The sequence below is a fragment of the Castor canadensis genome, chromosome 1 (assembly GCF_047511655.1).
Source record: "Castor canadensis chromosome 1, mCasCan1.hap1v2, whole genome shotgun sequence".
NCBI lineage: Eukaryota > Metazoa > Chordata > Mammalia > Rodentia > Castoridae > Castor > Castor canadensis.
In genome coordinates this window covers 18,785,518-18,811,934 of record NC_133386.1, presented here as the reverse complement: position 1 = coordinate 18,811,934, position 26,417 = coordinate 18,785,518, and the positions used below count along the sequence as shown (strand labels likewise).

The window sequence follows — 26,417 nt, the reverse complement described above, 5'->3', positions numbered from 1 at the left end:
ATAGGGCTGGTGGAGTGGCTTAAGGTGAAGGCTCCGAGTACAAGCCCCAGTACGGCAAAAAACCAAAAAAATCCATCCTCAAATAACTGAACATCCAAGACAGAGTGCATGATACGTGTAAGGTTCAGAACAGCAAAGCCAGGTAGTCTGCTTGACAGAACTCCAATTAATCAGACCTGGCGCCTCAAGTCCACACCCACTCCTGGGTTTCCACCTGGGTGTGGGGACCTGCGATCGCGGCTGCATCCCCACTCACAGCCCCGCCCCAAGCCCGCCCTCCCGGCGGTCCGCGGGACGCTGGCGCCGTCTCCTGGCAACGGCAGACGCGCGGGCCGCAGAGGACACGGACTGAGAGCTCAGCTTTGCTTGGGTCGGCCTCTGTCATGACCTCCAAACAAATAAAAAAGAAAGAGGTGCATCGGATCAACTCTGCGCATGGTTCGGATAAATCCAAAGAGTAAGGGACCTCGGGCTGCTCGTCGGCCTCACTACGCGATCTGGGACTGTCACAGAGAGCTGGCCTTCCCACAGCTTTCCCCCTCTGCCCTGGGAACCAGGGTCCTAGAGTGCCAGACTCCACCACTGCTCCTCCAGTCAGGACAGTCTTGAGGCACCTCCTTTCCTAGAGCCCCTTTCCTCGCTGTGCTTCTGACTCCCACCCACCTGTGAAACCTCCCACCCTTCCTACCCCTCCTCGCCTTCTTCATAGCCCACTCAGGCAGCTCAAAAGCTGCAGCTTCTCAAGGGGGGTGGGGGAGAGATTTCATTTTCCTGATGATTCGTTCATTTGTACCTGCCCAGTCCAACCACCAAGACCTTTAATCAGATGCAATCAGCCAGAAGTGGCTTCAAAAAGTTAAAATCATGTAAGAATATAGTTCACGTAGCTAAAACACTCTGAGGAGATAGATATACAGACAAGCTCATGGAAACTTTATGATGTCTCTGTGACCTGGCTGGTGTTAATATGTTGTCTCTTTGTGTGCACCTCCTCTTAATACTATTTTTTCTTTGGTCTTCCCTTCACCCCTCCCCCCCCCCAAGAGATCTATTTGTCAATTGCACAGGGTTTAGGCCATCTAGGCTATTGCTTAAACCTATAAAATTTCTCACCCATTCCTGCCATGAGAGAATGCCAGTGGCCAAACCTACTTCAGTGGGATCATACATGTTCTTGCAGGAGGGGTGGGAGTAAATTATTTGTAATTAGATACCTTTATATTTGCTGCTTATCTCTCCATCTCTTTCCCTAATAAGTAAAAAATCCTCCTTTAATGTGTTCACTCATCCCTAATATTTAAACTCTTTCATCTTGACAACTTCTCCTGGACTCAGTCCCATGTCCATGGTTCTTTGGTCCCCTTGTTCTGTGCTGTCTTATAAGTAGGCTTCCAATTACCTGGAAGATAATCTATTCATTTTATTAGCTTAAAATTCAGATTAAAATATTAGCTAGATGATTTTAACAGGATTGCTCTCCTTCTGCATACCAATGCAAGTAAGGTAATTACATTGTCTAATAGCTTCCATTTTTATAGGTACAAGGCCTACAAAGTCCTAGAGGATCAGGCCTCTCTTAGTTTTCCGAATTTACCTTCTCTTGTTCACTCAGCCTCAGACGCACTAGCCTCCTTTCTACTCTTGGGGAACACTAAAAGGCTTGTTTCCCCGCACCCCTCCCAGGGCCTTTGTACTTGCAGTTTTCCCTACTGGAAATCTTGTTCCTCCAGATCTCTATTTAGTTTTCTGCTTCATCTCTTCCACATGTTTACCTAAATGCCCTTTTCTCCTGTCAACTTCTTTGGTTACCTGATTTTAAAATCACAACCTCACTTCCTTGCCAAAACCAAAATTGAAAACTAAAAACATGCCTTTCTTCCTTTGCTGCTTTATTTTTCTTCATTGGATTTTGGTTTTGCTCATTTAACAGACTATATAGTTCACATTTTAAAAATTTATGGTTTTTTTATTGGTTTTCCTAAGAGTGTAAGGTCTATGAAGACAGTTTTTTTTTATTGTTGTTGGTTTTTTTTTTTTTTTTCCTATTTTATACCTTGTTGAATTCTTAGTACCTAGAGTAATTCTTAGGTCACACATAGTGGATAGTCAAAAATGTTTATTGAATGTCGGTGATCAACTGACATTCTCTTAAAGAGATTTTAAGAGAGTTGAAATAGAATGTTGACTACATCAGAAAAATAACTCAGTCAATGATGATCATAATTAATTCAATCTCTGACTTTAAGGAGTTTATATCCTAAAAGAGGTAAGATTTTTAACTCTCATGAAGAAACAGATAAAAATCAGCTACCCTACAAGACATTACCTGGCCTGGTCCTGTGATAGTTGCATCACCCTACAGACAAGGTTGCTTCTGGTATGACACTGAGTTCCTTTGACAGGACTTCCCATTCTTTTTTGAAAAGGTAATATATTTCTCGCATGTTTCTTTCTTGCAGAAAGCATGTAAATTGAATTATAGTGTTACAAAGGTATTTTTTACTTATGAAAATGGAAGAAAAGGAACAAATAGTTATTCAAAAGCTAGGTTTTGCTACAAATTTTTAATCATTAAGCACCAAATCACTATATTTACTTAGAGCATTAAATGTTAGGATCTGAAATATATTAAAAGTCAAGTCTGTCCTCTTAAGTTTTACTGATGAAGCAATCATAGGTACCAGGCTGACTCAGACACAAGACAAAGTGTCACCAGTCATGAGGTGTAGGGATCAGAGTCCAGCAAGGCTCCAGTGTAATTTGCACTTGAGATACCCTGGGGACATTTAAAGTAAGTTTTTATGTCATTTTACCACACTTTGTGGTTACACATCCAATAAAAGCAATCAACTCTAACATGTCACTGGATATGGAAATAAAAGAAAAAAGCTTTCAGAGACTTGACAATGGCCATCCCATAGAATCTCCTTCTCCTACAGCTACCATCTGTAGCATCTCTTTTTTGCCCTAAAATTGTGTGTCAGACTAGGGACAAGAGCCGTGTCTGGCTTTTGCTGACTAGGCTGACTAGCACATAACAAGCTCTTACTCTACGTTTATTAAATGTGCTGTTTAGTTACCTACCTTGGTTTTAATTCCTTCCGAATTATGTTAAAGTCCAGTTCTGTTTCCCTTTCCTATTTGATCTATCATTGGCACATTTCAGAAACTGAGACTTTACAACTGATAGAACAGAATCATTTATGATTCAAATTCTTAAGCAAACATGATTTTGAATCAACAAGAAAAGTCATGAAAAGTAACCGAACTGTGAGTTTTCACATTAAATTAAACAATTTCTATTTTATCTATTCTCCATATCTCAGAATCAGCCAGTAGGAAATCTCTCCCCAAGGGTTCACTCTGGCACCAATTGCTTGACATTGGACAACTCATTTTGCATTCTCATATTTGTCTTCTTTAAATGAATGACCATCTAATTAAAACTGGTTCCACCCCAAGGCTCCCTGTCCTTCCTTCCCTGCTAGTTCTAAACTTCTATGATTTCATCAGATTACTTAAAAATTCTACCAGGCCAATAACAATCATAGGAACTTTGTTATAAGAAAATGTTTAAAACCTCCATTTAATTGATTTTTCTAAGTGTTCATCTTTTAACATAACAAATGCTAATGCATATTACTATTCTTGTTTTCAGCATGCAACTTAGTTCAAGCTGCTGAAATAGAATAACATAGGCTGAAAGCTTAAACAACAAACCTTTATTTCTCACAGTCCTGGAGGTTGGAAATCTAAGACTCATGATCAGGTTCTTGTTACAACCACCCTCTTGGTTCACAGTCATTTTTCTTTTCTCTTTTCTCTTGTTTCCCCTGTCTTTTTTTTTTTTTTGCATCTTCACATGATAGAAAGGGGTAGTTGTCTTCCTCTTCTTTAAGGACACTCGTGCCACCACGAATGAGGGCCTTACCCTCATGACCTAATTACCTCCCAATGGCCATGTGTCACGGTACCACTCCATTTAGAACTAGGACTTTAACATATGAATTTGGGAGGGAGGTTTTCCACACATACATTCTGTAACTTATCTAGTAATAATTAGCAATTATAACCACATTGAAATACATTGATTTGAAATCTGATTGTTTTGGTATCTAATAGGCACTGCAAAGATTCTTCCACCAGTTAGATGCCTCCAAGAAGGATTTGTATTAATATGGAGACAAAAATTCAGGTAACTGTTCAGGTAACTGAACAGAAGCAAAAGGAGGAATGGAATGTAAATATTTAGAGTAGTGCATAACTTTATACACTAAAATATTTGGAACTTCAGCGATCAGTGTGAGATAGGAACACAATTTGATATTTATAGTCATAAAATTTTTATTCCCTTTTTATTCTACACATTTAAATCAAGATAAAAAACAGATAAGTTAACAAGAGCTGTGAAACCTTCTAGATTTATAAAAGTGCTGAAATGTCATGAAATCGCTTTCAAAATCAGAATGAAACACATTTATAATATTCTTATTAATCTGTCTTTATGGCTATAATACACATCTATCTAAATAATATAGAATTTTCAAAGAAAGGTCAACATCTGTCTGTAAAACTTAAAAAACAAGATGATGAGAAGGTTAATTTTGATTAATATGATGACAGCAGCCTAAAATGGAGGAATAAACTTCTTAGTCAGTATTAAATTGAGATCCAAGAGAGAGCTGATCCCATGCCACCATGCAAAAGTGGTTGGTAAGTAATAATGCTTCTTTGGCTGTAGAAATCAGAAAAGAAATCCCCCAAAGCAAGCAAAACACAGTAGGGAGATGGTCTTCACAGAGTAAAGTCAGTCCTCACAGTGCACAACAAAAGGCAGAGGCAAGAAGAGGAAACACAGAGGAAACATACAAGGGGTCACACTGAGTTTTCTTATTTCCTCAGTTGACCTTCCTCTCAACAACTAAGCACTATTGCCAGATCTCAAAGGTCAACTTCATTCATAGAAACTTCCTAAGGGAAAACCCTTTTCTTTATCTACATTTCTCAACTGTTTAATGAGTATGAGCCATGTTTACACCACTGGTGAGCCCTGGAGGATAAGGAATTGTGAAACATAATATTCATAATATTTCAAAGGATTTGTAATCTGGGTTAGGTAGGAAGCTAAGATTCATACCGAGGTAACAAGGAAATGCATAGTAATGTTGTAATTTTCTGAACTTGTTGGGAATCACAGGAGTCATGTGCTAGCCTGGGGTTAGATTAGAGAAATCATGAGACTCCTAGAATGACGTGGTGTGAGTTAGAGAAGAGGAAGTTGCTTTTAACCAGAGGTTCTCTTTCAGCCTTTCAGTTGGAGAGATGGTTAGTGTGGGTGAGGGGAGTGTTTGGGAAGCAAGAAGTCATCTAGGTTTTCTGGGCTGACGCTATATATGCCCTGATACAGGTAGTGGTTCATAAAGCATCTAGTGAGTATGAGAGGAATGAGAGGGATAGATTAAGAAGTTTTGACTATGTGTACTGGGGGAGCAAATGATGATTTATGAAGTATAATTCAGAATTAAATGGAAACACTGGATTGAGAATCAATGTAGCATCAACCCATCAGTGTGATGCCTGAGTTCAAAGGGATACCTGATTCTGGACACTCCCGATGACAGTGAGAAGATACAATAAAAGGGGAGCAGGTATGCAAAGCAGATCTGTGAGGCATTGTGGACAAACACTACAGAAGCTAAATTTACAGCATTCGGTTGTAGTATACTTGATGTTGGTGCTGCCATGTCTGAAAAGGAAAGGGAAGATATGTGTAAGTGTGGTTCAAAGACGCATTTTAATGTCTCACTTATTTAGTTGCATTCTCAGAGTCTAGCAGAGTGTATATTTAATAAATGCATATGTAATTTAACTTAGTTGAACTGGAAGCCTGTGCCATAAACCCCTCTAAGTTTGAAGGTCAGACATGAGAGCCAGAGGAAGAGGCCCTGTCACAGGTCACAGGCATCCCAGCCCCCAGGACAACACTTAGCACAGATCAGGACATTTTATAAATGTTAGGGCATTTATAAAACCCTGAGCTGAACATCCCTGTTTACTGAGGATGGAATTGCCTTCCTAATCTTCACAAAGTCTGCCTTTCATTTTCCCTTTGAAGTAATCTTTTGAGCATTTGTATAGTAATTCACTAAAATTTGACATGACTTAAGAAATATCTCTGGCAGTGAAGCTTTTCTTTGGAACCACCCCCACCAAAAAAAAAGTCTTGAGGGAGCTACAGGTGCAAGTTTGCTCTATAGAATTATTAGAGGGGTAGAAGTGAAATTGAAAAGATTTAAATATACAAACTCATGGAACTAGTTCTTTATGTTACCTAAAAACGTACACTTCTGCTTCGACACTGGTAGCATTGTTGCTAATGCTTTTACATTCTCAAACTAATAGTGGTTCCATCAAAAATGATTCTAGAGCATTTAATTGACTTTCATATTACTTTGATGTTTCTAGGCCAGAGATTACTTCAATCAAAGGGTTAACTGCAATAATTTATAAACTTTTTCTGCTACTTATTGTGAGATAAATGGTTAAAAAGTGTATCTAAGAAATTAAAATATACCTTTGATAAATTGTATAGCAGGAAAGATTGGGTAGAAGTGTCACTGACCTCTCTTACATTTGCACTTGGTGAAAAAGCTACACACACGTTGTCATGACATCATAAAGTACTTGACTAGGTCCTTTGAAATTTTCTTAACATTCCTGTTGCGGATTTGGGGAGCTACAGGTTGGTAAAAGAATTTACTGAGATTGAGAATCTGAAAAAACAGAGATTAGGATGCCATTGAAGGGGGTAGAATGGTGGGCTGCTATTCAATGAGACAGGTTGAGAATAGGTTTTATGTCTTCCATTAGGCCACTTTCAATTGGTCATACCCCTTTTTGTGCACCTTACTGATTGGTTGTTTCTTCCTTGGATCATGGTTTGAATTTCATGGACATGGGAACATATATGCAAGCCTGGCTTTTGGCTTTTGCGTCCATGTTCCGTCTGGGCCCTCATCAGGCCTGAGCCACCCCCCACATTCCTTCTGTTCCTTGGTATTCCTTGGCCTACTAGGGCTCCTTAAAATGGGGATCTCCTCCACAATTTCTTCTCAGGATAGGCCCAAGTTAATTAATTACAGGTTCTGAGGCTGTAGCTATGATAATTTATATGGTTGAATTAACACATGGTACATTTTAAAAGTAAATAAAAACTTGTATTTTTCTGTCAAAGTGAATGTCATAGTCAAAATATTTTGTAAAATCATTTTTATTCCATTCTTCTGACCTGATGCCTGTCAGAATTTTACATATTATGTAAATTCTCAAAAGATCAGTGCACCTTTTCTGTCCCTATCTCCTCAACCTTTGGTCTTCAGTTCTGGTCACTGGCTTTTATCTATATCCTTTTTGGAGACTATCTCAGCGGCCAGGGTCAACCCAAAGCTGTCTCTTAGCTCTTTGTCTTTTGACTTTGTGCAGACATTGTCTTTGAGTGGCACTTTTTTTGAGTGTAGAGTCATTCAGGGGAGGAATATATTTAATCCAAGGGGAGGGCTTTGTATCTAGGTCATTCATTAATGACAAAAGCTGCACATAGGTCATCAGAATCTTGTGACTATACAGGCAAAAGGAGAGGAAGCAGAAATGACTGTGAACCATTTTGCCTGATTTTTCCCAAGGTATGAGCCAGAAAGGCAGTGAGAGTTTAACCAGGTTAGGTTAAGGTCAGGGGTTAAGGCTATGTTGTAAGCACTGGCAGCAGGATCCTTTCTGCATACTATTGCAATGAAAAATGCAGATAAATTAATTAGAATTTTGAGGCAAAGTTACCTGTTTGTACCACATTGAGCCATGGTGTAAGAATCTTAGACTAGCTTGCCCCACAAAGGAAGGTTATGAGGAAAACAGTTGGACTTGTGTAAAAGGGATGTACACATAGGAGCCTCTGGTCCTACAGACCTGCTATTTCTTTCATGGATTTTGGCAAAGTCATTAAAGAACTTTTTGCTTAAAGTCATTAGGAACACTATCTTGTGCATTTTGCATATCATGTATTGTGTTTGCCCTTCATGAACATCAGTGCTACTGCTAGGTGTCCCTTTCTGGGAAATGGCAAAAGCTAAAGATTCTAACATCCTGTGTTGACTTTGAACCAGAGAAGTAACAGCAGCAGCCAGCATCCCACACTGCTTTCCTGGCTGATTCCTGTCTTTTACAGGGCTCAGGACACACAGGAGGGTGCATGGTACATTAGCTCAATCTGACCTCTCTTTCTGGAGTCCGTTTGTACCCTTCAACTGTCCCCGCCTTGTTTGAAGAGCTCCCAAAATGAAGTCATTCTTCAATAGTCTTATTGGAGCCTCCCTTCCCTTCCTTTTGATCATCTAGACCAATTAGTCTTGATTCAATAAGACTAAATTCACATCTCTGATCCTTGCCACACAGTTAAGCTCATGTTTATGTGGAAAATTGTACCTGTCTGTGTCCTACTCCAGATTAAATCTGTCCAAAATGGGGTCATCTTTTCTCTCCCAAATGTAGGCACTTCCCATGTTGCTCATTTTAAAGAATGCCACATTAGTTCTAGGACAAGTCATCTTTGACCTCTCCCTCTCCCTGACCCATCACATCCAGTTGGTTTCCTTATTCTTTTGATTCTCCACCTTGGTTCCCACTCATTTTCTTCTCTTCCATACTCTAGTTGAGGCCCTTGTTAACTTTAGGAAGAACCATTAAGAAAACATTTGGATTCCTTGGCCTTTACTCAAACTGTTTTCTTATCCAGTTTACTTTGTATATAGTGCTGTTCGTAGTCTTTCCACACCAAATTGCTGGTAGGATGTTCATGCTTAAATTAAAAAAAATAGAATGAAGGGAAGGAAGGAAGAATAGAGAAGGAGAGGGAGGAGAGAGAGGGAAGACTAGAGAAAGGAGGAGAGGGGAGAGAAGGAGAGGGATGGAAGGAGAGAGATCTTGAAAATCAGTGCTACAAACAGCCTCAGCTCCCTTCAATTCTCTGCATCAAGCAAAACTGACACACTACTTGCCATTTTTCCACCTCTGGGCTCTTCACATCCTCTTTTTCATGTTTATAATGACGTTCACACTGTTTCCAATTCATCCAAATCTAAAGGTCTTCTTTTCTATGAAGTCAACATTGACTTTCCCAGTTGGAGGCAGTTTTTCTCTCTCTTCTGTGCTAGTAAAGCACTTTTTTTTTTTTTGTACTTGGACCTCAACTCAGGGCCTCATTGCACTTGCTAGGCAGGCACCCAACACTTTGTTTTTAACTTTGTTATAACCCTCTTTACTTTCACTTTTGCTTTTTAATTATTAAGTTTATTTATTCTCACTACTTTTACATTACTTGATAGTACAAACTGATTCTTGTTATTTTTTCCATTAACTTAAGTACAATGCCTTGGGTAGGGGAGTAGATAAAAATTTAAAAATCAATTGCCATTTAAATAATTTTAGTTAAACCATGGAAATGAAAAGTCAAATTAACAACCTGGTTTCAACTATTTTGATTTAGAAAGCATCTTTTAATTTATAATTTGTTTCCTTACATATCTGATTTTCTAAAGAGTGTCCCTCACAATGCCCCTAACCCAAATTAAGGCCATTGTGCAATTCTATTCATAATGGATTCCTGGGAGTATTAGCAGACATACTGACTGCACATTGCATGAATAAAGTGCCTCCCACACGGAGTAAAATCATGTCCTCACACTGAACAGCATGCTTTAAGAAAAAAATGGCAAAATTCCAGACCCTCATTTTGTGGAAACTTTCATCTCCCCACAATGAGCAGTTTTCATAAAATAATCTAATTAAAGTACGTAGATAATGCGTCCATGTCTGTATAAACCATCAGATTCACCTGCACTTTTTATTGCTTAAAAGTCTCCAGTGGCCAGGCACCAGTGGCTCATGCCTATAATCTTAGTTACTTGGGAAGCTAGGATAGGGAGGATTGTGGTTTGAGACCATTCCCAGCAAAAAGTTTGTGAGACCCCATCACAACAGAAAAAAGCTGAGTGTGGTGGTGTGCCTGTCATGCTAGTGCAGCAGGAAGCCTATAAAAGGAGTGTTATGGTCCAGGCAAGCCTGAGCAAAATGTGAGATCCTGTCTCTCTCCAAAATAATCAGAACAAAAAGGGTTGGAGGCATGGCTCAAGCAGTAGAGCACCTGCCCAGCCTTGAGTTCAAACCCCAGTACCAAAAAAAAAAAAAAAAAAAAAAAAAGTCTCCAATGGCTTCATATCTTTGTACCAGCTAAAGTTTTCATTGAAGGTTTGGAAACTCATAGAAGCTGACCTTGAACTTGTAAGCTTCCTGTCTCAGCCTCCTGTGTGCTAGGCTTACAGAGGTATACCACCACATTTGGCTAACTTAGAAATTTTTTTTAAATCACTTCAGCATTTTTGCAAAGTATATGGTTAATAAGTGCTTTTAGGTTTCAAAGTACTATTAGTATTTTATTAATATAAGACTTATCAAATGTGTGTTAATAAACTCATATACCAATTTCATTATAAATAAAGACAATTTGGTCTTGTCCCAGTTGAAATTATATGGTGTTTAATTTACCAAAAATAGGTTTATATGAAAGAAAGAATATATAGATAAAATATATCATATTGAATACGATTTGGTAATCAAATGTGCAATAGAATATAGGATCCAAGAATAGATAATATTGCTATCATCTGGAATTTCCCTAATTTGCTTTTAAATTCTCATACTCCCTCCCCCAGGAGCGGTGAAAGTTGCAGTTGTTCTACATCTGTATCAGCACTTAATATGTTTATCTTTTTAATTTTAGCCATTTACAGGAGTATTTGATAAATATCCTAAGATTTTCTACATAGAAAATCATGTCATCTACAAATAAAACCAGTTTTATTTTATTATTATTTTATTATCTTCTTTCCAATATGCATTTGTTTTTTTCCCATGTCTTTGTGGACTGGGTAAGTTTTCAGTAAAATATTGAGTGGAAGTGAGTATATACCTTAGTCCTGTTCCCGACCACAGGGATAAAGCATTTAGTTTTACCACTAAGTACAATGTCAGCTGCAGGTTTTTGTAGCTATCTTTTGTAGATATCTTTTGTCAGGTTTGAAGGAGTTGGCTTCTATTCCTTGTTTTCTGAAATCAGCATTGTGCATTGTATTTTGTCAAATGCTTTTTTCTATATTTATTTAGATGATCATATCACTTTCTCTTTTAATTTGTTAATATGGTACATTACACCAATTGATTATCAAATGTTAAAGTAGCTAAGCAAACCTGTAATAAACTTCACCTGATCTGGACTTATTTTAAATTATACATTGTGAAATTTGACATGTTCTATTTTTACTTACATTTTTGCCCCTCTGTTTATGAGAGACATTGGACCACGGTCCTCTTCTATGGTCTGGTTTTGCCTCTTGCCTATGCTCTGTCTCTATGCCAATTCACTGTTCATACTAATGCCTTTCACCTTCATTAACCCGGAAATTTTCTACTTATTCTTGGGACATGTCAGATGGTATTTTCTGCCTCACACCAGGCACAATATCCTCCTTTTGGTCACCTGGAAAGATTTCCACCTCTCCAATGCCACATTATATTGAAGTTAGTGGTTGATCTATTTGTCTTCCAAATAGGTTCAGTGGCAAAGATACTTATTTCTGTATGTGTATCTATAGCTCTGTCTATATATCTTTATCTATGTCCACAGCCACCTGTACATTACCTATATATCATGACAACCATATCATATTGTACAGTGCTTGGCACAGAACAGTGTTCACTACACGTTAGTTAGAAATAGGTGAACAGTTGGTTGAATATTTTTCATCAATCTGAAATTGTATTCTATTTTTTTTTTTACTTTTCAAACATATCAATTGATTTGACCCTAATTAAAAGACTTCTGCATTTACAATTTCCCTTCGATCTGTGGCATAGTTTCCAACTAAATCATCCCTAACAGAAGATCCACCCTTTCTTTCTCTGTGTTTGAAAGTTTTAACATTTTATTTCTTGGAGTATGTTTATTTTATATATATATTTTTTTTTTAACTTGAATATGTTTCTACAATGTCTACAGCTATTCAGTAGCATTTCTAAAGAAAAATCTTTTAGAATTCCCTTCCTCATCTCTTTTATTTCTATTTTCTAGAATTTTAATCGCAGTTCTTTTTTATTTTTTTCTTTCTTTTTTTTTATTCATATGTGCATACAATTATTGGGTCATTTCTCCCCTCTTCTCCCTTCCCCTCTTTTACCACCCCCCCCCCCAGTTCTTTAAAGCATAAAGCGATTGTTATCATTATATGTTTCCAGGACATGCTGTTTAAATTTTTGTCAACAAGTTTACTTATATTGTTTGTGTACTATTACTACTTGTATTCCACACTTTTGATCTAGGTTTATTTCCAATATTTTTTATTTTTTTTATAGTCAAGAATCTCTATGGTAGACTCAGTGTTAAAATGTTTTCAAGATAAATATTTTAACCTTACTTTTGAATAAGAGTTTAATTTGATAGTGAGTACAGGATTGACAGTTATGTTACCTCAGTTCTGAAGATATAACTTTAGAACTTACTGTATCTCCTATTACTGTTGCTGCCAATTTGATTTTTTTCTTGTTTGGGGATAATTTAACATTTCTCTGTGCAAATAGATTTTTTTATCCATATGATTGACCTGTCATTATATTTGATATATCTAGGTTCAGATCACCACCTCTCAACCTTCTATTAACTCTTTTTTATTACTTGAACTTTCTTGGGTATGAAGACACTTTTTTTTAATTTTTATTGTTTTATTATTCATATGTGCATACAAGGCTTGGGTCATTTCTCCCCCCTGCCCCCACCCCCTCCCTTACCACCCACTCCACCCCCTCCCTCTCCCCCCACCCCCTCAATACCCAGCAGAAACTATTTTGCCCTCATCTCTAATTTTGTTGTAGAGAGAGTATAAGCAATAATAGGAAGGAACAAGGGTTTTTGCTGGTTGAGATAAGGATAGCTATACAGGGAGTTGACTCACATTAATTTCCTGTGTGTGTGTGCTACCTTCTAGGTTAATTCTTTTTGATCTCACCTTTTCTCTAGTTCCTGGTCCCCTTTTCCTATTGGTCTCAGTTGCTTTTAAGTTATCTGCTTTAGTTTCTCTGCGTTAAGGGCAACAAATGCTAGCTAATTTTTTAGGAGACACTTTTTTTTTTTTGCTGTGTTGGGGCTTGAACTCAGGGCCTCAAGCTTGCTACGTAGAAGGTTGTCTTCCTCTTGAGTCACAATCCCAATCCTTTTGCTTTAATTTGTTTTTCAGATGGGCTCTCACTCTTTTTTCCCTGCCAGTCTTGGACCACAATCCTCCCATCTCTTCCCACCAAACAGCTGGAATCACAGATGTGCACCACCTCACTAGTTTCCTGAAGACACACCTTTTGTAAATTCTAAACGTATTCCAGTGGTCCTTTCTTCAAATGTCCTACATCCCCACATTCTACCTATTTTGTCTTTCTGGAATTCTATCACACACATGCTGGATTTTTTCAATCTAGCCACTTTATACATTTCATCTTTTTATGCAAATACTAGATTTTTTAAAAAGTCTACCTTCTAACTATGAGTATTTTTTGCTCTTTAGCTGTAGTTTGTCTCTCATTGTGTCATTTTATAGAGTATTTTAACACCTGAACTTTTGCTATAGAAATTTTTCAAAATGCCTTTTTTCATTTCTAACTTTTTTGCTTAATATTTTCCTATCTCATTGCAAAGTAGAAACTGCCTCTCCTTAGTCTTTTTGACAATACTAAATCATAAAGTCTTTTATGTTTGGCACCTTATGTTTCTTTCCTTGGGTGTGATTTTTTTAAGATACTGACTGTTCTGCATAGTTTTAAGCTTCTTCTTTTTGCTTCATAATTTTAATTTGTCTTCTATAGAAAATTTCAAATTATGTAACTATTCTCTCCCATGGAGTTTGAATGGCCTTCCAGGAGGATCAGCAGCCAATCCATTGATGAAATGCTGTTGGTGTGCACTCCTGGAAGGTATTGGGTAATTGTTACACTACTGAAATACTTCCTAATGGGATGGCAAACACCTGCTTTTTGCAGCTCACTAAAGAATGTTTCTCTACTACTGAACTATGGCCCTTAGCTGGAAACTCCAGAACCTAGCCACAGTTCAGCTACTGAATAGTTAAGGGATCAAAAAGGCCCTCTAAGCCCTCTGTTCCAACAGAAGAACAGTGTTCTTTCTGATTACTGGGTGTATTTGCCATAATTTTTTTTGAAGTTTTATGTTACCTCTGCCCCTCCCGAGTCTTAATGTTGGAAGCGGATAGGATTTTATGCCATATGGGAAGTGCTATCCCTGATGCCACAACTGTGGTGACACAGGGTTGCCCCACCTCCAGTTTTTCTCTTTTGGCCAGTGTGTTTCCTCATAGAATCACAGGAAAAAAAGTGGCCCCATTTCCTCTTGCACCCTAAACTATTGTGGGAGCTGTGCCAGTATTATTTCAAATCTTGGATCTTATGAACATACTATTCATTTGTTCCTTCATGAATCCTTTGTCTGGTCCTGGCATTTGCAGAGTAATTATAGCTCCTTTCCCAGGATCGGCTTGTAGACTTTCAAGCTTATACTATTTGAGTCCATTTCTCAGTGTCTACTTGTGCAATCCTCTATTTCAGTCCCCCACCACTATAGGTTCTTTCTGTAATTAGTCTTCTGATCTTTATCAATGGTTTTAAGTTATAATTACTTTTTTCTGTTATGCATACTCTCTTTTCTCCAAGAGCATCCTCATATTTTGTAATTTCTTCTTTGGGAACCAGCCTTGTGCTTTGATGGCTAAAATTTTTTTCCTCCTCCAAACATTGGTTTCTTTTAGAATATCCCATACTGAGAATTTGGAATATAAAGATTTTATCATTTGAATGCTCCCCCACTGACTTTTAATAAGTTTTAAAAATAATAATTATTTCCACAATTTATATTATATTTTTCTTCAATATCTTTTCTGATAATTTGAGTGAATTGAATCATGTACTAGTAGTTAAGGTATATTGATAAATGAATAAACTGACTCTTTGAATAACTGACTTTTCAGTGTTGCAGGTTAGAATTTTCAAAACTTTGGCAATATTTATTTCCCACTATTACCTGTTCCTAAATGTTCTTTTATTAGTTTTTATGTTTAAAAATTATCTTCTTCTCAGAATTGATGAGATCAGGCATGACATGGTTTAAACACCCAAAAACTCCCAACTCTGCTGGAGCAGTAGGTAAATCCTGCCAGTGGACTTCAAAAGCTTACTTAGTGTGCTCAGGGTTTCAAAATCAACGTTTTCCATGGTCACTTGAAGTTGCAGTACATCTGACCATGGACTGCCCTTGAATGTTGTTTATTGTGTGCCTAACACCCAAAGAACTCTATTGGGCTATTATGACATCTCTAATGAGAGTTTTCAAAGGTGATATTCAATGTAAATGGAAACAAATTTGATGTGTTCCAAGGAAAGTAGGCCAGTTACTGATAAAGCTTAAAACAGCTTAAGTGAGAGAGCTAACATATCACTTATGCCTGATAGAATAAAGAAGGATGCAAATCTTAGTACTGAGCCTTTATTTATTAAAAGTGACATCTTTCTTTTAAAAGTTAGGTTTAAGATTTTAAGTTTCCTGAGTGAAGTAATTTTATCATGGTTTTGTATGGATACAAAATCACTGATTTCTTTTTTGTCTGTAGGCTTTAACTCAGTAAAGTAGATATTATGATATGTTATTCTATGCCTTGGTTTTTTCTGTTTAAAATATGAATTTTTTCTATTTTTCCTGAAAAGTTTTATTCATCCTTACCTCTTCTATATTCTTCCATGCTACTTACAATGTATGTATCCTCAGATTTTCTTTTCCAGCAAGATAGTAGATTGAGATTTTTGTTAAAAAAAAATAATGCCTAGAAATACCTGTATAAAGTATGGGAATCCTTAAGACCAAGAAATGAGGAGGAATTGAAGATCAGATTGTCTTCTGATGGAAGTATTATCAGTGTTACAGAACTGGAATAATTTGTTTTGACATATGTAGGAAAAGACCTTGAGCACACAAAAAGACATAGAGTATGCCAACCTTAGATAACAGTATGGCTTTCCAGGAATTTTATTCTCTTGCAAAAGATGAACAACAATGACAACCAAAAAAAGTCCATCTAAGTATAGAGAAAGCCTGAATGAAAAATCCAGTGTTCCTACCACTGTGGAACTCACAAATCCTACCTATGGAGATACACAGTGTACACATAAAGGATTAGTGAGAGCTGCAAATGCTATAAAAATGAAGACTATGAAAGAATACAGAGAATGAAGTAACATGTCTGTAACAGACATGGTGCTCAGGAAAGTCCTCCCCTGCCTCCACTCAAATCCTCCCTCCACCTCCAGTCTTGCTCAAACTAAAGACCAATGTCCTTCCCTTAGCTTAGATCCTATTTATAATTTTCACATCTCATTTCATTCTCTGAAGTCATCTTCCTCCCCTTATTGTCCTTTCTACTCACCCAGCATCAGCCACACCAACCTCCATATTGTTCCTAAAATAAGCCAACATGATCTTTTCATCTTGAATACTCACTCTTCCTTAATGTTTATTCTTGCTGAATCCTTCATTTGGAAAAGTCTTCTCTTGGACATACACACAGCTTGATCCTTATCTTTCATTAGCTATTTACTTAAATATTACCTTATTATAGACACTTTCTCTTACTTCTATTTAAAAAATGCATACCTGAACTCTTTAATTCCCTTCTCTTTTATATTTCCTCTTAGCATTTTTCACCTTATACTTTATATTATACATAATTTGTGCTGCATATTTCATATCTAGAACCTACTAGAATATACACTCTATAAGAGTAGAAATTTTGTTTTTCTTTTCCTTCCACATGCTGGAGAAATGTTCTAGCCCTTGAGAGTACTTTAAAAACTTGAGTAATTAAACAAGATGCTTACTTCAGATTTAAATTAATAAAAATGAACAAAAACTAATATTCAGGGTTTATAGATATGATAACTATAATAAATAATTGGCAAGTGTAAAAAGCAAGTCCGTTTTTCTGTAGAATACTGGTCAAAATGTATTTGATAGATAAGACAACTTTTTAAATAAAATTCAACCAAAGGAATTCATTGAGAATATAAGCAAAGATTTAGCATACAAGGATAGTCACCATTGTTTTGTTTATAAAAGTGGAAAACTTAAAAATCAAAACGCTCAACTTTCCAAATTATGGAAGCTCAATTAAATGAAATGTGGTATATTATATAATACTATAATAGTACCAGAATGCTATGGAATCAGTAAAATAATACTTAGATAAGCACTTTATGGACATGGATAATATATAACAATATACTGAAAAGTAGCAAAAAGCAGTGTATAAAAAATGTGCAGAATGATTTTGGTTTTGAATGAAAAATAAATCCTGCATATTGGTCTGAGAAGATAGATCATTGTTAGGAGGATGGTATCTAGAGTGGGGTGGATATTCTTATGTATCTGATTTCTGTTTTACAGTTTTCTTTTGAAATAATGATCACTTGGTACTTTTACCCTTGGAAAAAAAATCAACATTATTTTTGTACTGATATTCTAAAAGCTGTTACTATTTTAAATGTATAGTACATTTCATAAATGTGAATTATATTCAGATTATCTCATGTTTATGGTAACAGATAAACTCCCTTTGTATCAATTTTTTAGTGACTTGTATTAGTAAGTAGAGACCAATGCTCAAAGTTTGCTTCTAGAATGATCTCTTTGGGGTGGCTTCGGTCTTCAGAACCCTCACACGTGGATGATGTCTGATTGACAAATGTGTTTAAGATACTCTACTGACAAGATAATTAAATTTATGTCATGCAATTAATCTAATATTTTATCTCAGACATTTAAACAAAGGTATCCTTCACTCACTGTCTTGCGTCTGTACCCTTTTGGCAGTAATGTACCATCTGGTTCTGCTGAACAAAAGAAGGGGAAATTCCCAATCTGGCCAGAGTGGAGTGAAGCTGACATCAATGCAGAGAAGTGGGACTCAGGCAAAGGCGGGAAAGAAAAAGACAAAGCAGGCAAAAGTCCTGTGTTAGTAAGTAAACTTGACTGTGACTAGATCTCATTTGGGTTTTTATTTCATAATGGGGGGAGGGGAGGGGAATCATTTGTTAACAAGAGACTGTACTCATCTTCTTTTCTTTGATCTATATTCCAAATGGGAATTCCGTCTTTGTCTACTTAGCCTCCCCAATCACTGCCTTGTCTTTACAAACCCTAGAGTTCTGGTGGATTACGGTTGGGTAAATGGGAGGAAGGAAGTATACAATGAGTGCTAATGAAATAAAGGGAAAATTAAGAGGCAACAGATTTTGGACAGAGCTGGAAACCAGGTATTTAGAGAGTACTTTAGAATCCGAGTCCACAGTGCATTTTTGAGTTGTTACTTGGACAGTACAGAAAAGATGACTTTGTTATTTTTTTGTTTTGTTTATTTCTTGCTCATTTATTTTTGCCATAATAGGGGCTGTCAGAGTAGTTCAAGCAGTAAGAGCACCTGCTTAGCAAGTGTGAGGTCCTGAGTTCAAACCTCAGTGCTGCCAGATATGTATGCAGTGGGAATGAACCCAAGGTCTCCCATGTGCCAGGCAAACACTGTACCACTGAGCTACACCCCAGTCCAAAGCATGATTCTAAAGAGCTATTACAGAGATAAGAACTGGATCCCTCTTAATTCCCTCAAGATACACTGATAAAGATCCGAGTTCTTCTTTGTTTACTTTTGGTTACATAAACATGATGTGTCTTCAAAACTGGAGCTACATGGAGTTTGTCTATTTTTAAATTAAATTATTTTAGCTTCTTTTGCCTATTTAAAAATGTTTATTCTATTTTTAGACTTTGTTGAGGCTACAGGTCTGGATTGTGTCTAAAATATGACTTATTTATTTGGTGTAGAAATTTTTAAAAACTCTTAGACCATAATGTAATTTTTAAAAAAATAAAATATATTGTCAGGATGGTTAGTTTGAACTATGAATTCTTTATTTTCACGAAGCATTTTAAAATAGTAAATAATAGCATTTAAATTATGCTTATACCATACAAAATCACAAACTGAATGACTCATAGCTTTGCTCCCCAAAGATATTTAATAAGGCAACTAGTTACTGACTCTGTTAGCATTTGAAGAATAATTTCCAAAATAGCAATGTGTGAGAGAATACAATTCTCTCTACCATACCTACAGTAATTGTGGAACTTTTAGATACAATGGGTCTTTGAACTCTGTGTGTTCAAATGAAAATGGGAATACTCTACGTATTTTAGCAGCAGTTCAAAAGTTTTAGGAACTGTGTTTGAATTTATGTATAGGTGTGTGTCTCTGTTGTCTTATTTGTAACTTTCAGAATTCAGATAGGAAGGTTAGGTTGTTTAACCCACAGTTGAATAAATGAGCTGTGGAAAAGACCTAAATATGAGTCATACCAAGATGTGAAGAAACAACAGGGAGAGGAAGGAAGGAACTGCTTGAAAAACTTTGATATAGTATATAACAATAGCTTTCTAGGGAGCTTGGAGTATCTTTATCAGTGACTATAAGAAATCTGACAGGTCTCTGGAAGATTGGGTATCCAGTTCTCGGACTTATCAGTGTTGTTAAAGCAAGGACAAGTCTGTTAGAAGAATATGTATTGGGGAAAATGTGTACTTAATTGGAGCATTAGCAAGCCTGTAGTCACATAATGTCCCTTTCAGTTTGGGGCAGCATATACTAACCAGACTGGCTGAGCATAAGACCCCAAAGTAGATACTACAGTGCTTTATAACTGCATAGTTAAGGAAGTATTGGCTCACTTTATGTTGTGGACAGGAGCTACACAACAGAGTATGACACTTCAGGTTCTTAGCCAAAATTCCATCCTATCACTGCAGCTTTCAAGCATAGGACACCACCAGCTCAAACTACAGTGCAAAGTGGTCAAATCTGGAATAGGACTTTGCTCCTCATCCTCAGTTTTGTTCCATGGCCTCAGTATTGATGGCTCAGGAGGCAGTTCTGTACTGAGTGGTACACAGTGTCTAAGCTTTGTGTTGCCTCTCTGTGGGATGGTGGCGCCATAGCTCTTAGCCCTGATTTCAACATCCATATCTTACCAGAATGAATTGCCTTAAGCATCCAATGATGGCAGGTATCCTTGGAGATTTTCAGATGGCCACTTGCCTAGATATGAGGTACTCACCAGGAAACCAGCCTCAGATGAGTCAACCCTTCCCTCTAAGTACAGAGGCAGGTCTCACTTTTCCAGCTAAATGCCAACTAATGTATGTGGCAGGTGAACCAAACTTAAAAGCATATAACGTAGTACTGTACAGTAGATGTAAGGAATCTCTCTCAAGTGAAATGACATGGAAGATCATCATTAACTTCTTAATGCAAGAGGCTCAGATCCTGGAAAAAAGAGAATCATGACAAGGAGAGCTTCATGTTCACCTCTGATTTTTTCCTCAAGGAGAGTTATTAATTCAGGGCCTGAAGACCAGAGATCAAGCTGAAGGTAGTGGCCTGGGGCCTTGTGTCATTTTCTCTGGGCTGGAGAGTCAGAGGATATTGTCTGTGGCTACTGAAGCGACCAGGACTTAAGCCAAAATGCAAAGAAGTGGTAACTGCAGACAAGTGATCTGAACAATTTGCATCTAATTTAATCTCAAGACATTTGCTCAAGCCAAGCACAGGTGGCTTATGTCTGTAATCCTAGCTTGCAAAAAGTTCACAAGTTCCTAATAGTTGGGTGCAGTGGTACGTACCTGTTATCCCAGCTACATGGGAAGCTGAGATTGGGAGAATTGTGGTTCCGGTTCAGCAAAAATGTTTGTGAGACCCCCCCCCCATATCAATAAAAAAGCTGAGCATGGTGGCATGTGTCTGCTATCCCAGATGTAGTGGGGAGTGAGAAAATAGAAGGATCATGGTTCAGTAAGGCCTGGACAAAAAGTGAGATGCAATAGCAAAAGTAACAGAGCAGAAAGTGCTGGAGGTGGGGCTAAAGCATCTGAGCACCTGCCCAGCAAGCACGAAGCCCTGAGTTGAAACCCCAGTATGGCCAAAAAAAGACATTTAAAAAAATTTTTTTATTATTCATATGTGCATACAATGCTTGGGTCATTTCTCCCCCCTTCCCCCCACCCCCTCCCTTACTGCCCCCCCCTTGCTACCCGGCAGAAACTATTTGCCTTTATCTCTAATTTTGTTGAAGAGAGAGTATAAACAATAATAGGAATGATCAAGGGTGTTTGCTAGTTGAGATAAGGATAGCTATACAGGGAGTTGATGCACATTAATTTCCTGTGCGTGTGTGTTACCTTCTAGGTTAATTCTTTTTGATCTAACCTTTTCTCTAGTTCCTGGTCCCCTTCTCCTATTGGCCTCAGTTGCTTTTAAGGTATCTGCTTTAGTTTCTCTGCTTTGAGAGCAACAAATGCTATCTAGTTTTTTAGGTGTCTTACCTATTCTCACCCCTCCCTTGTGTGCTCTCACTTTATCATGTGATCAAAGTCCAATCTCCTTGTTCTGTTTGCCCTTGATCTAATGTCTGCATATGAGTGAGAATATATGATTTTTGGTCTAAAAAAAGACATTTTTTTCAACTCCTAAGCTATGTGTGTGAAGAGCAGCCGCCACACAAATGATGAGTGAGAAGCAGAAGCCTGCAGGCTGATAACTAAGAAAGAGTTTCATGTGTGAGGAGAGATTGTTTAGGATACATAACGTTTGAAGGAACCTTGATCAGCAGTTCAATCTTACATTTTGCCCCAGAACAGACACAGCATTCTGTATGAAGTAAGGCAAGCCAAAGTTACACCAGTCCTACTTAATCCTGGGACCCAGCATTGTGGAGTCATCCTATACTCTGCCTGACAAAAGGAAATAAAATCTTTCTCTCTGGAAGAAGACATTTTATTTATTTAAAAAATCTCATATTTATTTAAAAAGGCATCCCATATTCATTAAAAATGTTATATCAGTCAATAAAAAATTATTAGGCATGAAGAGAAACCAAGGGAAAAAATCAGATAATAGGAAATGATCCACATGTGATTTTTGATTTTGGAATTGTCAAGAGGGACACTTTTTTTCTTGTTAAATTTTTATAACAGAAAAGGACATTTTAAAATAAATTAATTAATATTTGTAAGAAAGGGGGAGGAAGCAATACAGGGGAAACCACTTAGGTTTGCAATAGCACCTGGAAACTTCAGTGTCTTGAAGAATCATTGTACATTTTAGCAAGATGTTGAGGTGTCCTTTTCTTCATTCAAATTGTTGCAGTGTCTTTACTGTAACAACAAATCACATGTTCTGATATAAGCATGTGTACTGACAATGTTAAAAGCTCTTTCAATGCCCTCTCTATGTTTCTCAGTCATACCAGCCTTAGGGTAAAAATAGGATTACTATGAAAATCACAAAAGTATTTATTTGTTTCTGTCCTCATTAACTCATTATTTCATTAAGGTGAAATATAATTGCACAATTTTACCACACTGATATTCTTCAAGCATTTTATTTTTGCTTTCATGTTATTTCTTGTAGGTATCTTTTTTACCTAGTATCTCCTGAGCTCTGTGAACTCTTACATAGTAACTCCCTGAGGTGTTTCTAACATTTTAAATTGCTAGGATTTAAGGGTTAATGTTTGAATATCATTTTTTCTCCGAAGCTCACTAATTGACCCACATAGGGGTGTGTGAAGATTAATGGCTTAAGTGCATTCTTGAGTATTTGTTCCAGCTGAATAAAAGCAAGTTCACACGAAAGTCTGTAACTCTACACAAACGTCATGACAGCATTGTTGTAGTAGCCAGAAGCTAGAAAGAACCCTGATGACCTTCGATGGGTAAATCATAAACAAACAAATACTTACACTGTGAAATATCACTCAGCTATAGGTAAGAACAAACTATTGATACATGCAGAAATTTTGATCAGTCTCTGAAGAATTATGCCCATCCAAAAAGGTTTCATACTATATATTCTACCAATACTACATTATGAAAAGGACAAAATTATAGAAATGGAGAACAGATCAGTGAGTGTCAGACGTGAGGGAAGAGAGTATGGGGTGGCAAGTGGGTGGGTAGGTGTGACTCTAAGTAGTATTGGAATGATCCTTGTAGAGATTAAACTGCTCCAGATCTCAATTGTGTTAAGGTCATTGTTCCAACAATGATACTGTACTAGAGTTCTAGAAGACGTTACCACTGGAGAAACTGGGTGGGGGGAACTCCAGGACTGTGCTACTTCATACAATTGCATGTGAATCCATATAGTTGTTATCTCAACAGGACAAGATTAAGTTGAAAAATTGATAAAGTCAGGTCAAAGGTCCAGCATATTTATAATCCTGTTTATGATTCCAATAATTGAAAATCAAAAAATATTTTTTCTACTTATGTAAAAACAAAATGTTTTCTGTGGAAAATATGGCCATTTCTGATGCATCCAAAAGAGCTCTCGCACTGGACCTAGTTTGCATCAGACAGCAGCTCATGTTTGTTTGGGCTGCTTCCTCTACAATCAAATGCTACTGGATAATCAAGGTTCTGTTAACAATATACAGAATTGTTACATTCAGTTTTCTCCAAATACTGCAGGAGGTGTCTCTGGGAACAAACACATACACATTGCTCAATAGATGTTTATTTATTAGTCAGACCTATTCACTTATTTTTTAATTAGGGTTGGGGTGTTTTTGTTTTAATAAAACCATATGAATAAAATGCTCAATTTATTTTTGCACAGCATTTTTTTGAAGACCCAGAAGGAAAGATTGAACTACCACAATCATTGAAAATTTATTCTTGGAAACGTCCACAGGATTTTATGCTCAGTCGGGTAAGAAATACTACTCAACAAAATACTTATTAACTATAGGTATACAATATCAGAGTGAGTAAAAATTTCCAATTGTGAAACTATATTTTTTTCAGTACTGAGGTTTGAACTCAGGGCCTCATGCTTACTAGGCAGTCCTCCTAGCTCCTGCCAACTTTTTAAAAATATTTTTAAATTTTTTTTTCAGATAGGGTCTAGAATTTTTGCCTGGTGCTGGTCTCGGATCACAATCCACCTTCTTGGAATTTTCCCACCTAATTGGGATTTTGGAGCTACACCACCACTCCCAACATACTTGTTGTGATAGGGTCTACTAACATTTTTGCCCAGGCTGGCCTCAAACTCTGCCTCCTGAGTAGCTGGAATTATCGACACTTACTACCACATCTGGCTGATTTTGAAATGATTTAATTTTTCTTGAGGTGTACAACAAAGCAATATAATTGCTTGTTTGGCATTTAAATCAGAGATTAATGTTTCTCAGTATAGGTTAGTAAATTCTTGTATTGGTTTCCAAGAGATCACTGACTTTTTGCCTAGAACCTTGAATTTTCTACCTCACTCCAAAATATCAACTATTAGCCTAAAATGTTGAGCATCAATTCTGAAGTTCTCATGGACAGCTTTTCTCTTTTTTCTCCTTTCTGCTTCTCAGCATGAGCTCATGTAGAATGGAGATCTGTTTTCTCTAGTGTTTATTAGCATAAATTTTCCAATCCAAGAAGTTTGCATTTGGGTTTCTCCAATCAACAGATTCTTGAAGTGTTTTCCAAAAACAACCTTCATTTCTGGACTCCATGCTCAACCTCTTGGATCATACTGACTGGGTCATCCTCTGAGAGACGCTCAGTTTAAACAACACATATAGTTTAGACACACTAGTCTAACTCCTTAATAGCTATGATATTTCTTCTTTCCAGGGTTTTAATTATCACTAATGCCCTTCTCTTGTTGAATTTCCTATTATTTTCATTTAATACATAGAAAAGCAGTAGGCCAAATTATTTCGTACTAGTCAAATGGTTTTAATGTTGCTTATTGTTCTGTACATTTGTAGACTCTTTCGAATCTCTCTTTCCACACAAATGTGATTTTATTCCTAAAAGTTTTAGCTATCATCAGCATTGATACTAATGCACAAAAAATACAATTTATCCATCATACTAGTGGATAAAATTAGATTTAGTAAATCTCAAAGATTTACTAAAAGATCCTTCTCAGCACATCAGAATATTTTTGAATGCCTTCTTGTAAGATTTTTAAATAAAATAATTCAAATATGCTTGAGCCAGGTTTTTAAATTAATTTTAATGTGATGTAACACTGATGTGAAGAACAAATACAAATTCTGGCCTGTAAATACAATGTGCTTGATATTGACATGCTATGATCAACACTTAGTCTACTTACTATAAGTGCCCATGGTTTACATTTCATACCAAAAAAAAAGGGATATGAATTTCATGAGGTGGAACTACTAAAATTGAATAAATAGAAAAGTTTTACGAACCATCTTCCTTTCTTTTTAGTGCATGTTAATTCTAAGAAATACGTTTATGCTAAAGATGAATGTATCCATTGTTGTTGAAGACGCCTCCTGCTACATATGCCATAGTGCTGCTCTCCACCTCCAGCCATTTCCCTCCCTCTGCATGGACTTTTCTTGACCTGTCATCCTAGAATATGGACCAAACAGCCTCAACTGGAAGTGCAGCTAAGGAGGAAAGTTCTAGAATAGGATTTTTCAGGCTGTAATGTCTAGGCCTATAGTGAGACTCATTTAAATGCACATACATAAACTTGAAACAAAACTCCCACAAAGCAATAATCTTCCTATGTGAGCTTTACTCTATTTTATCTTCTGTCTCTCTCTCTTTCTCTCTCTCTCTGTCTCTCTCTATCTCTATCTCTATCTCTCACTAGTTCTGACCTACCAAACTCATTACAAGAATTACTAAATAATCACAACCCATGTTTAAAAATACAAGTTCAGGCTGGTGCGGTGGCTCAAGTGGTAGAATGACTGCCTAGCAAGCATGAAGCCCTGAGTTCAAACCCCTGTACCACCACCAAAAAAAAAAAAATACGAGTTCAACCTAGAATATATCACAGAATTCACTAAACAAAAGACAAAATCAAGTGACATGATTTGTGATAGAAACTAAATTATTAAAGATCTTAAAATCCTGGCTTTAGTGTCAACATGAACCATTCCAACCAAGAGTATTGGTAAGATCTGATCAGAGTGACTCATCAGATCTTGTTTTTGCTCACTAGAAATTAGTGGCCAAGACCTTTCAGCATCAATTATATTAAACATTGTGTAATGTTTGAAAATGAATTCAGGTAAGGTGTAGGGAAGAGAGATGCAAAAAGCCATTGAAGAGAACTCTGCCTTAATATTTGTTGTCTTTTGCAAAGCCAATTCTTACTTTTCTTTTGTCAGCT

General features: G+C 36.9%; 1 protein-coding gene across 2 annotated transcripts in view; it reads left to right on the top strand.

The window, feature by feature from the left end:
• The first annotated feature begins 383 nt into the window (after positions 1 to 383).
• The window catches only part of Adgb (androglobin), a 151,451-nt gene continuing 125,417 nt past the window's right edge, over positions 384 to 26,417 (top strand). Inside the window, exons 1-3 of one of the 2 annotated variants that reach the window (XM_074072532.1) lie at positions 384 to 457; positions 18,005 to 18,167; positions 23,877 to 23,969. In XM_074072532.1, the coding sequence (XP_073928633.1) occupies positions 384 to 457; positions 18,005 to 18,167; positions 23,877 to 23,969 (330 nt within the window). Of the gene's footprint in view, positions 458 to 17,980; positions 18,168 to 23,876; positions 23,970 to 26,417 lie in introns of both variants that reach the window. The other variant, XM_074072528.1, reaches the window with a different exon arrangement.